Source organism: Nuphar pumila, chromosome 4 (assembly GCF_984573655.1).
Source record: "Nuphar pumila chromosome 4, dmNupPumi1.hap1.1, whole genome shotgun sequence".
Lineage (NCBI taxonomy): Eukaryota > Viridiplantae > Streptophyta > Magnoliopsida > Nymphaeales > Nymphaeaceae > Nuphar > Nuphar pumila.
In genome coordinates this window covers 12,569,684-12,581,829 of record NC_143252.1, presented here as the reverse complement: position 1 = coordinate 12,581,829, position 12,146 = coordinate 12,569,684, and the positions used below count along the sequence as shown (strand labels likewise).

Sequence of the window (12,146 nt, the reverse complement as noted above, 5' to 3'; positions counted from 1 at the left end):
GGTTTGGACATATTCGGCGAAGGCCTAATGATGCTTCAATTAGAAGGTTGGAGAAATGAGAAAATATATTAGTTAAAAGAGGTTGGGGTAGGCCTAGGAAGACTTGGATGGAGATGATAGGAAAGGATATAAATGCTTTGAACCTCACCGAGGACATGGCATTGGATAGAAATGATTGGAGGAAAAGGATTCATGTGGAAGACCCAAAATGAATTTCTTTTTTGGTTCATATCACTGACCCCAATTGTTTTGGGATGAAGGCGTAGTTGCTGTTGTTGGCGTATTGTTAATATTACAGGTCCCCCAAATTTTCCTGATACTGGACCAAAAGAAAAAAAAAACGCCAGAGACCACCATAAAGAAGAAAATTCGAAAGAAATGGCATTACCACTAGTCCCCTGTAACCAAAAGCCAAACTGAATCCAACCCTCAGCGACTAAGACCAAGCTAGGAGCACAAGAGAGACTATGAACCAAGAAAGAAGCATAGGAGAAACGCTGATCTGACCCATTTACAGCTAAACTCCTGCAGACTCTCAATTTTTTTATAGCAGACAATGCTACCCTTGAAACAGTACAATTTTACGTTTTATATGTGCAAATGGTGCTCTAAAACAAAAATACATAAAATAATTCTGCTCTATACTTCCCTTAATTTTGGACATTGAAATGCTTGCAGAACAAACAGAGAAAGCAAATGCACAAACACAACAAATGCATTGGACGACGGCTCACGCCTGAATCCCCTAATCCTCGTTCCTTAAACCACCAAGAAAAACCACCCTCGCTTTGTATACAACTGCATCTCATGGTGCTCTCTTCAACATGCACAGAGCACGCAAAGAAACACAATGCTGCCCCTCGCTTCCGGACGTATGACAAGAAATTAACTCAGTACCTCTTATTTCCCCGATCAATAGTTACCAAGAGGTTGGCACATATGAGCCAGATGGTGCCTTGTCAGCTAAAGACTATACCGACTGAAGTGGTCAACCCTGAACTTCCATTCACCCTTCACGACATCGAAGGACACAAACTCGGCACCTTGGTCTTCAGACTTCTTCTTCAAGAACTTTGTGTACCTCTCCACAAGGGGCCCCTGAATCACCACCTCACCTGTCTTCTTGTCCACGCATCGAACATTCAACAGAGTTACCTCACCAGGCTTGTTAAGTCCTTGACCAACCGGAGGTTTCTTAACTCCATCCATATACACAATCACCTCACGATTGTTGAACTGAACAATATTTTCGATATCAAGCCTCCGAATGTCCGTCTCTCCAAAGAATCTGATGCTTCCATAGCCCCGACGTCCAACCACAAAATCCTTCACATGCATGCAGTAGCCTGCTTCAGCTCTCTCCCTTGCTGCTAATTCTTGGATCTTTGGCTCAGTGTAGTAGTCAGAATGGCGGAGCTTTGGCATAAGGGCTTCAATGTCAGCACCATACTCAAAAACAATTGCAGCCTCACCAGCTCTGTGGCCAGATAATGATATGTATCCATTCCCTTTGTGATTCGCTTCATCATGGATTCCATTCTGTTTCTGGGCATCTTTCGGCGGTGTGGATACATTCTTTGCACCATCAGCTGCAGTTTCTGAAATACGACACAATATTGACATTATGTGAAAGAGAACAATCATATATCCACTATAAGCACAAAATCACCTCACTAGCAAGAAAAGGAAAAAGAAAAAGATCAGTTAAGAAAACCACTAAATAGTGTAATAATGATAGTGTAATGAAAGAGCAAAAAATACAAATAGATGCCTCTTATGGGCTTCCAAGAACACAATGACCACTTATGGGTCAATACAAAACTCATACACATAAACCACTTATGGGATTGAATCATAATTAAAAATAATGAATACCACTGAGAAATTGGGTGCTTAAGAAAGCAATACCAATCTAAGGAGAAGTGCTCCTATATATACACAAAGGAGAGCCAATATAGTTGTTAGGAGCATCCCAGAAGCTATATTTGGGCAAATGACAATATAGCCCATTACAAAAACAGGAATTTACAAAACAGAAAATAATAAAGGAAACAAAAATTATGCAGACACCACCTATAAATATAGTTGTTGGGATCTCCCAAGAGCTATACTTGCGCAATGACAATATTGCCCATTACAAAAACAGGAATTTACAAAACAAAAAAATAAAGAAAACAAAAAATATACAAAGACACTAGTACCCCTAGTGGGCACAGCCTATACAATAAAAAGACTGAAATACCCTTATTGGGTATTACCTATTACAATGATATGAACATATGTATATGTAATATATTATGTATGATCATATACATATATATGATACAGCTTAACAAATAGAACATGTAATATCTTATTTCCTTAGATTGGTGCATCTGCCAGCATATTCAGTATGTGGACTGCACCAACAATGCATCCAGTGCTTTTTTTCAGATAAAAAAAGTAGCCTTGGATGCACAAACAGATGCACCTGTAGGAAACGAACCAAACAGATCAATGTTATGACAACACTTAGGGTTATATGACAACTCAGAATGACGGTTCTAAGTAGATCGACATAGTCTGTGATGGCTCTCAAATTAGCATCAAAAGAAATTTGATTCCTTAATTTATTTTATGTTTAAAATGAGAACCGTCATCAGTGATCACCCTGAATCATCCTCAAATTTTGATGCTTTCATCATGTAGTTAAGCCTATCATCCAGGAGGCCAACTTCTACATTCAAAACTTAAAACAATGTTACCAATTTCTGCAACGATCCTCAAGATCAGAACCGTGTTATGGAATAAATATAAAAAATAAATAACCAATAATCAAGGGATTTTAGAAGGGCTTACTCTCATGATATTCTGTAGAATCATCCTCCAGTGGAGGCAGGACAGATCCATCATCAGTTATTTTGCCTGGATAACACCAAAGACTGTCAAAAGTGATCATGTGCAAACAGTGACATGGCCTACAAAGAACGAAAGCTAAATTGGAAACCCAGAAATTGACAAATATTGAACAGAGGCTATCGAGCCTCAAAAGAACAATTTATTGGCATTTAAATGTCACAGATATGGTAAAAATTTGTGTGCTAACTGCTAAGTTCCAGACGACTAGACCTACCAAGATCAATGAAAATCAAAACAACTTTCTACTCCTGAAACTTCAGAATAAAATGTTTTGACTTCTTCAATGAAAACTCCAAGTTTGATTTCTGATTAATTAAGAGAAGATCCTCAATTAACAATAATCAATAAGTCTAAAGCGCCATTGCTCACTAGACAAATTTAAAAACCACTATTTGTTTTTGTCAACCACAGAACAGTTGTCATGAATGCAAGACTCACCTTTTTTTCTTTTTCTTTTTCTTTTTCTTTTATTTATGTGCATGTGTGTGAGTATAACAAATAGTTATTTGGAAAATTTTCATGAGATTTTAGAATAAAAATAGATCCCAGGAAAAATTCCAGGAAATTTGAAAAAATAAATTTGCAAATAATAGAAGAAATTCATTTTCTTGATGTTTTCTGTAACATCATGCATTGAAAAAGTATAAGCGTGTAACATAAAAATGAGAATTAATGGAAATAACGGTTCCCAACAAGTATGCTGACGCTTTCAAATACCAAAGGAAATGGCTTTGAATCTCATGAAAGTCATCGCAGTAATTTGAATGACAGTGATGTGTATGTGTGCGCATACACATGCACACATGCATGCCAGAGAGAGAGAGATTAACGGTACCATTTTCATTAGTAGCAGATCTGACCTTCAACTGACTTTGCTTTTTCGCCAAAGTGGAGGGCTGCTGTTTTAAGGGATTAATAATCAGGGCCCGGGGATTCTCCCGAGGAATAAAAAGTGCATCTGCCTTTGGCGTGTTAGGAATTTCTTCATCATCACTGAAAAATGATACCTGCATACCACCAAAGTTAGCATTACCAAGCTCAGAAAGTCAAACATAGCTTCTTTTTAGTTGGAAGACAAGAACATCTAATTTGAATCTATGTAAATTAGGTCTTACCATGGGAACATCCTTTTTGGGATGATACTTCCTAGATGGCAAGCTGATCCTCGATCTCTGAGATACATGTCTTGAGATCAATAGAGGGGAGATCCTAACTGCAGCGGGCTTATCAACAACCTGCCATGAACAATTTGACACCCAATCATTAAAAACTAATAATAATGATTAGCTTTATTGCATGTGGATGGTTTGTATTGTAAGTAGGTGTTCAATAGTAACATAACAAATGCCTGCAATGTTTAAACACAATACACAAACATTCAGCTCATGCACCACCACACACACATTCAATAGTAACACATACAATATCTTCATTGCTTAAACACAAACACAAATCACCACACACACACGCACATGAGTAAGATATCTGAGCATTGCAAAACTAGTAATATAATGTACAAGACTGGAAGTCAGCAAAATATAAGCATTTGGTTCCATAATCCTTTAAACATTTAAATAAAATCATGAAGGTTGGTTTCAAGAGCAAGTCATCAAGACGCTTGTAATCATAGACCACCTAAACATAAAAGAATATGTTTCAGTCCAAAAAGAAAAACCTAAAGCTAAGATAACAACAAAGACTTTAAAACACAATGAACTAAAAACAAGGGAATGGCTACATTGGCAAACAGGTAAAGTTGTTGCCAAGTATCAATACCATAGATGGACATTGCAACAAACCAGAGGAATGTGATGATTTACTGTAGCTGTCCTAGATGAGAGTTCGCATTTTTAAAGCCCACAGGGGGGCCATCCCTTAAATTGATTAGGACATGCATGCAGGTGTGCGTACTGACACACACACACAGATACAGCCGATATCTTAAATATATCATGACATTATTGCAATATAATGGAAAACAATTTAAAATGAAGCATTATCAGGATAATATCACTAGCTAATTTTTGCATAATTTAACATTTTTTATCTTTTTATGTTTCAAAAACTTTTATGCTGTTTCTTTACTCTTACAAGAAAGTGAGTTATGCTATGGTGCACCCACCCACATCTAGCTGGAAATCATGGGAGCAAGCTGCATCAGGATAATATCACTAGCTAATTTTTTGTATAATTTAACATTCTTTTATCTTTTTATGTTTCAAAAATTTTGATGCCATTTCTTAACTCATAGAAGAAAATGAGTTACTATACAGTCTTATGGGAGCAAGCTGGGTCAGCTCAACTGACCCATGGATGTATTCAGCATAGTCTGATTGTTGGGGATCCACCATTTTTTTTATGATCAAACTAGGGGATTAAGGCCCCACTCCTTTACAGTAGACAAGCCCTGCTGGTGGATATACAACCAGACACGCAGTCATTCAACCACCCATACCAGTGGGGTTCGAACTTGAAACGTCCCATCACATGTGACTTGCACAAACTGCTCCTACTAAACAGACGGAGCCCCATTGATTGTGAGGGATCCACTTTGGATCGTATTTTTCAGATATAAGAATTGAGATTTTCTTTTAATCTTGAAAATCTTGGTAATTTCAGGCCATTGATTTTTGAAGCTCTTGAAAAACCTGGACGAACATCATCCAAAACTGATTTTACATTAAGCAATCTATGTACATCATATCTGTAGGGTCTAATTGACAAAAGAACTCAAAAATATGAAAAATTATGGTCCTTACTGGATGGGAACAGGTGCATCTGTGCAACCTAACATTAAGACTATCATGATATTATTGTAATATAACAAAAAATGATTTAAAAAATACTATTACGCTAGTATCACTATCTAACCCTTTCTATTATTGTAATATGTGTGTGTTATGCAGTGGGGCAGTGGAGCCCACACCTTTTGGCAAAAGCCCTCTGGTTTCTGCACTATGCAAACACACCCTTAAAGAACAAATAGGATACCAGTTTCTTTTCTAGGGGAACCTGTACCCAGAGTAGCAGCACCTAAGACAACAAATAGCATGACGTGCAATCAGCACCCAACACATCACATACGCATGTCACTGGGGCAGCCAACCAAGATACCTATATGCAAGTGTTTTAGGTGAAGATCCCTGCTGACTGAAAGAAACCAAATAGTCCTTGGAAAACTCATACCTACAACAGCAGCAACCACAGCAAAATATAGGTATAACAATCAATGAGCAGTCGGTGCCAGCAAGTTACATGTGCCATGCAACCACAGCACAAACCAAGAGACAGAAGTATAAGCACTCCATTTTAGGGTGCATAATTAAACAATGCTATGTGCTCTATGTCCATCATGATGTTTGCTCGCTAGTAACCAAATTGTGTACTTAGACTTAACCAAGTGTTTGCTATTACTCATTTCAACAGTTCCTTCAAGAGGACTTACTGGCATGCTTGATATTCCATATTGAACTGAGGGAGCACTGCTTTGCCGGCCAATTGAAATCTGAGGCATTGCTGGAAGTGTCCCGAATGGATTTGCCAGAGGATTTGGTTGCATAATCACAGCATTCTGGCTAGCAGCCCTGTTTGTTTAAAAATGCACTGTTAGAAACAGCAGAAAACTTAGAAACAGCGGAAAACTTACTTTGAAAAAAAAAACAGAAAATCAGCAAAGCTTCATAAATAGTTCTTATAAATTAGTGAATAAAGAAGCATAATACAAAAAATCTACATTTCACTGTTTTCTTTAATGTCATTAACCAACAATTTTTATTTAAAAGAAATTTATCCAAGTATAATGTCAGGGTACGAACGGCTGCCCAAAGGTGTTCTGACCCAAAGGACTTGATATTCCTCCAAAACCACTTGAAGAAGCTGCAATGCCCAAAAAAAAGTAGCATTAAGACAAAAATTACAGCCTCAAAAACCACAAAAAACATAATTTCATTCTAGATACCAGGTTGTGTCTGGCCAAAGTTGCCAAAGGAGAATGCCCCTGATGTCTGAGCAGCTGCAGTGGGCTGAAAACCAGTTGCAAGTGATGGCTGTAAATAAATGTGAAAAAATATGAGAAACCGGACAATGGATAAACCTAAAGCATATAACAGGAAGAAATTAGAAAAATGTAGTAAACTGAGAAAAAAGTACCAAAGATATAGTAAATTAAGACATATGTAACCCTATGGATTATGGATTTCATTACAACAGTAACTGTCAAGTTGACAGAAATAGTGCAGTTTGATGCCTTACAGTCATTTGACCAAATCCAGTCAATGGTGCAGAACTGCTGGTGAATAAATTTGTTCCAAATCCAGTTGATGGCGTGCTGAATGGATTAGTCTGACCAAAGGCAGAGGTGTTCTGTCCAAAATTAGTCTGACCAAAAATAGATGACTGTCCAAATGAAGGAGCTGGAGACTGAAATAGCCCAGATGATTGGGTGCTTCCAAATGTCAAACTAGAACCAAACGTCGGAGTTGAAGCTGCTGCTGTTGAACCAAAAAGTGAAGGAGAAGAACCAAAGTTAGGCGTGCTTGATACCCCAAATGGAGATGCAGAGGTAGCCCCAAATGCAGGTGCTGATGACGCGCCAAAAATAGACGGAGTTGAAGATGTAGCCCCAAAAGGACTTGATGAGGATGAACCAAATGGAGAACTGAAAGAGGAAGCAGATGATGAGCCAAAGGCAGAAGAACCGAAGGCTGGTTTTGAACCAAATAGGCCAGTAGATGTAGAGCTAGAAAATGGGTTTGAAGTTGTCTGGCCAAATGCTGATGTAGTGAAAGGACTTGACTGAGTTGGCTGCACAAAGCTAGGCTGGCTAGCAGGATTTGGACCACCTGAAAAAAAAAGGCAAAAGAAATTAGTAAAAGCAAAGAAGACTTTAAAAAATGCATCCAGCATAAACTAATAGCTAGATAATTAGAGAACAGTTATTTTTGATGACAAATAGTGAACATCCTCCCCTGACTAAGTGAAATAACACACAGCCAGAATAAAAAATCCATGTTTAGATCTTTAAATACAATGCTCTGCTTAGTTAAGCAATAAGTTCTATGCAATCATGCAACCAAGCAAATTATCTTTTACTTGAAATACTCCAGAAATTCCATTTGTCACACTCATCTCACTAAAACACTCACAAATATGCAATATTTTCAAATAGCCCCCCCCCTTTTGTTTCTCCTTTTTCCTTCTAAACTTCCCCCCTTAATCCCCTAGGTTCGTGAAAAAATCTGATAGAAAATAATTGTGTTTTAATTGCCAAATTCCCATTAAGATGATTGGTGCGAATGACTCAAAGTCTCAAAGTTATTGAATATTGTTCCAGCAATAATAATAATATTTATTATTAGTATGTAGAATTATACCATTAGAACCAAATGGTGAATTGTTTCAGTAACAATAATAATAATAATAATAATAATAATAATTAGTATGTAGAATTATACCATCAGAACCAAATAGTGAATAAATGGAAATCAAAGTCACAAAATGATGCCAATCTAAGACAAGTGGATACCTTTATCTCCCTTCTGATAATCCTCCCACCTCAACTCCTCGTGACTTTTTTCTTTATATGTAGGCATTGCAGATATGGATTCCAGCTTTCCAGGGGTTTGCCCAGTGGCTCCATCTACTTCAGGTGTGGCCGAGTAAGGTACCACCCTGCTCCCTACCTGTGGGCTGCCAAATGCTGACTGACCAAAACCTGGGCTACCAAATGTTGGTGTTGCGGTTTGTGTCCCTTAAAACAGTTGGAAGGAAGTACTTATATGTCAATAGAGAAAAGAGATATGACTAGGATTAAAATGATTAAATGAGGCAATCAAGAACCTCATAAATGGCAAAAAGAAAAATCTAGTTTTTTGCAATATCGATTGCAGAAAAAAGCTAGAGTAACCTTACCAAAAGGTGAACTCTGGGCACCGAAAGGTGTGGTCCCAAACGGCGTACTCCCAAATGCTGAAGTTGATTGTCCAAAGGCAGGAGCAGATCCAAAACCAAAGGAAGAAGTAGTTGATGCACCAAAAACAGGAGTTGAAGAAGCACCAAAAGCAGGTGTACTTGTGGAGCCAAATGCTGGTGTACTTGAAGCACCAAAAATAGGTGTGGTAGAGCTGCCAAAAACAGGTGCACTAGAGATACCAAATGTACTGCCTGTGCTTCCAAAGGGGGTGGTTGATGCATTCCCAAAAGCCGGTGTGCTTGAAGCACCAAATGCTGGAGTGCTTGTAGCACCAAATGCTGGTGCGCTTGTAGCTCCGAATGCAGGGTGACTAGATGCACCAAAAGGCGCTGGCGAACCAAATAGGCTGCTTCCAAATGCTGGTTGTGATTGTTGAAATGTACCACCAAATGGACTGGTCTGACTAGAAGAAGATCCAAAGCCTCCAAAGGCAGGCTTCTGACCAAATAAAGATGACCCTGTACAAGAAGAGTACAAAATGAAGATGACTTAGTGAAGCCCAAACAATATAGTGAAGTCCATTGTCAATTTCGTCACCAGGAACAGCTTCACAAACTTACCTAATAGCTCAATGATATCAAATAATATAGATACAAATGCACCTGAAGGTAAAAAACACCAATCACATTTTATGTCAAACCCAGATGAGAGGGCAGTTCCTTTCATGGTTGAGTCTTCAGTTAAGAAATCAGTCGTATCTTTCCTTGAAGACTTTTAGCGACTAAACATTTCAATATTAAGAATAGCCAATTCACAGATTGATCAATAACCAATTAATGTATAATCTGATAAAGTTAGAATAATTTTACAAATTAATGGACATAAGCAGCATTAAATATTGGTGATTGTTGTCATTTCTCTCAACAAAATCCTCGCATTTTCTTTTTCCCTTTCCATCTTGCAAACTAGCAGCAAAATATTGCATTTATTATGGTAAGCTCCATATACCATGAATGGAAAATGGCCAGAGCAACGTGTATCTCTAGTCCTCAGATCTCAAACCAGGGTTTAAGATCTAAGCAATCAAACGCATACTACAAGTTAAAATGGAGTTTCAAACCAGGGTTGGTACAAGCTGGTTGTCCCTGAATTGGATATGACAAATGCAACATATCTTGATGCCAGGTTGCAGAAGCCAGTGCAGGTTGCAGCCACCAACCACACTGCCTGGAATGCTAAACAGAATTGACCTATGATCCATCAAGCTAGATCCACTTTCATATATTCGATACTCAATAGAGCAAGACTATGTCACATAGATACAGCGATACAACCGTTTTTATGAAGTTTTCAATATGACTAGTATATAAGGGGACACAATATGCGAGCCAAAATGGAGTTTCCGTGTGACATAGGAGCAAGATACTAACATAGTACTGTAACAACAACTACGCCTTCATCCCAAAACAATTGGGGTCAGCGATATGAACCAAAAAAGAAATTCATTTTGGGTCTTCCACATGAATCCTTTTCCTCCAATCATTTCTATCCAACGCCATGTCCTCGGTGAGGTTCAAAGCATTCATATCCTTTCCTATCATCTCCATCCAAGTCTTCCTAGGCCTACCCCGACCTCTTTTAACTAATATATTTTCCCATTTCTCCAACCTTCTAACTGGAGCATCATTAGGCCTTCGCCGAATATGTCCAAACCACCGTAAACGATTCTCTCGCATCTTATTTTCAATGGGTGCAACACCTACCTTCTTACGTATCTCTTCGTTCCGAATCTTATCTTTTATTGTATTTCCACACATCCATCTAAGCATCCACATCTCAGCTACACTCATTTTTTGAATATGATGTCTCTTGGCAGCCCAACATTCCGTACCATATAGTAAAGCGGGTCTAATAGTCGTCCTATAAAACTTTCCCTTCAACCGCAATGGCATTCTACGATCGCACAGCACTCTAGTAGCACTTTTTCATTTCATCCACCCAACCTTTATCCTATGATTTACATCTCCATAAATTTCTCCATACTAACATAGTACTGTGATGAACAAAAATATAAAGTAGGACCCAAATCACTACTGACTTTTACAGTTTTACTAGCAACTCCTATTGCCACTTCCAGTCATCCCAAACATCTGAAAAGTTCTTTCCAAAAATAAAAAATTTTGAAGTTTAAAGATAATAATATCAATCTCAAGACTGAACCGCGATACATTCAAAGATGATACTATCGATCTCAAGGTTGAACTACGATACATTCAAATATGATAATATCAATCTCAAAGCTGAACCCAGATACATGTTCGAACCACACTCAATTGTCCTCCATGTCAAATACAAAAATCCATTGTAGACTCTCATATTTAAAGAGAACAAAAAAGATGCTAACTCAAACAAAAGCAAAGGTGTTTCCTTCAACTTAAGGTATCAAATAATGGAACGAATGAATGAGATATGCCACTAGAGGCAAACGAATAACTCACCAAAGGCGGGACTGGAGGACGACGAGCCGAACGCCGGCGTCGAGGAAGCACCGAAAGCTGGTGTCGAAGAAGAAGCTTGTGTCGCCCCGAACACGCCCGTGGCAGTGCTCCCAAAGATCGAACCACCCGTCTGCGCGCCAAAGGGAGTCGGGCTGCCGAAGGGCTTCGGAGCGAAGGGGTTGCTGTTCGCATTGTTCGCCTGCCCGAATACCAATGGGCTCCCGAACGGGCTGCTCGAGGACTGCCCGAATGCTGCCAGAAAGTCACAAAAGGATGTGAACTAAAGAACGCTAACCAGACATAAACACGAACCCCCCAAAAACAATAAAAATCAACCGAGAAATTGAACGAAAAAAGAAACCCCAAAAGATGTTCTTCCGAAATCCACACAAATCACAAAAAAAATCGAACAAGAGAAGGAGGAAGAGATTCACATACGGTTAGTGGAGCCGAACATCTCTACTCAGCCAAAAAGGATTTTTCTTTTTCCGGATTCCGATTCCGATCAGAGCATCACAACTATCAATCAAAGGTCCCCACCTATAAATTTGCAAAAGAAGAACAACAGAAGATTAGGCGGGGGGGGGGGGGGGGGGAGAGAGAGAGGAATCGATCTTTGACATGGTTCACCAAACGCTTCTTAAATATCACGCAGAGAGAAATTATTTTGATTTTAAAAATTAAAAATAAACACGCAAAACAGAGATTGGTTGTACCTCGTCGTCTCCCGAAGACTTGATATCGCGAAAAATAAAGGGAAAATATCAAGAAAAGAAGAGAAAAAGGGATCGGAAAATTTACTCTAGGGCAACCAAACTAAACTCGGTGGTTTAGAGAGA

At 38.6% G+C, this 12,146-nt stretch overlaps 1 protein-coding gene across 2 annotated transcripts; it reads right to left on the bottom strand.

Moving 5' to 3' along the window:
• Nucleotides 1-510: 510 nt before the first annotated feature.
• Nucleotides 511-12,146, bottom strand: LOC149839401 (nuclear pore complex protein NUP98A-like). 2 transcript variants are annotated; one of them, XM_090002523.1, is made up of 13 exons: nt 12,024-12,146; nt 11,746-11,847; nt 11,308-11,559; nt 8,809-9,327; nt 8,423-8,647; nt 7,150-7,739; nt 6,857-6,944; nt 6,714-6,774; nt 6,344-6,482; nt 4,014-4,133; nt 3,734-3,905; nt 2,839-2,904; nt 511-1,598 (listed from the first exon to the last, which is right to left on the bottom strand). In XM_090002523.1, exons 2-13 carry the CDS (start codon nt 11,762-11,764, stop codon nt 964-966), a joined length of 2,886 nt encoding a protein of 961 aa, XP_089858649.1. In that variant the 5' UTR covers nt 11,765-11,847; nt 12,024-12,146; the 3' UTR covers nt 511-963. The 2 variants fall into 2 exon arrangements, with proteins under 2 accessions (XP_089858649.1, XP_089858650.1); XM_090002524.1 differs by lacking the exon at nt 12,024-12,146 and having other exon boundaries at nt 11,746-11,922.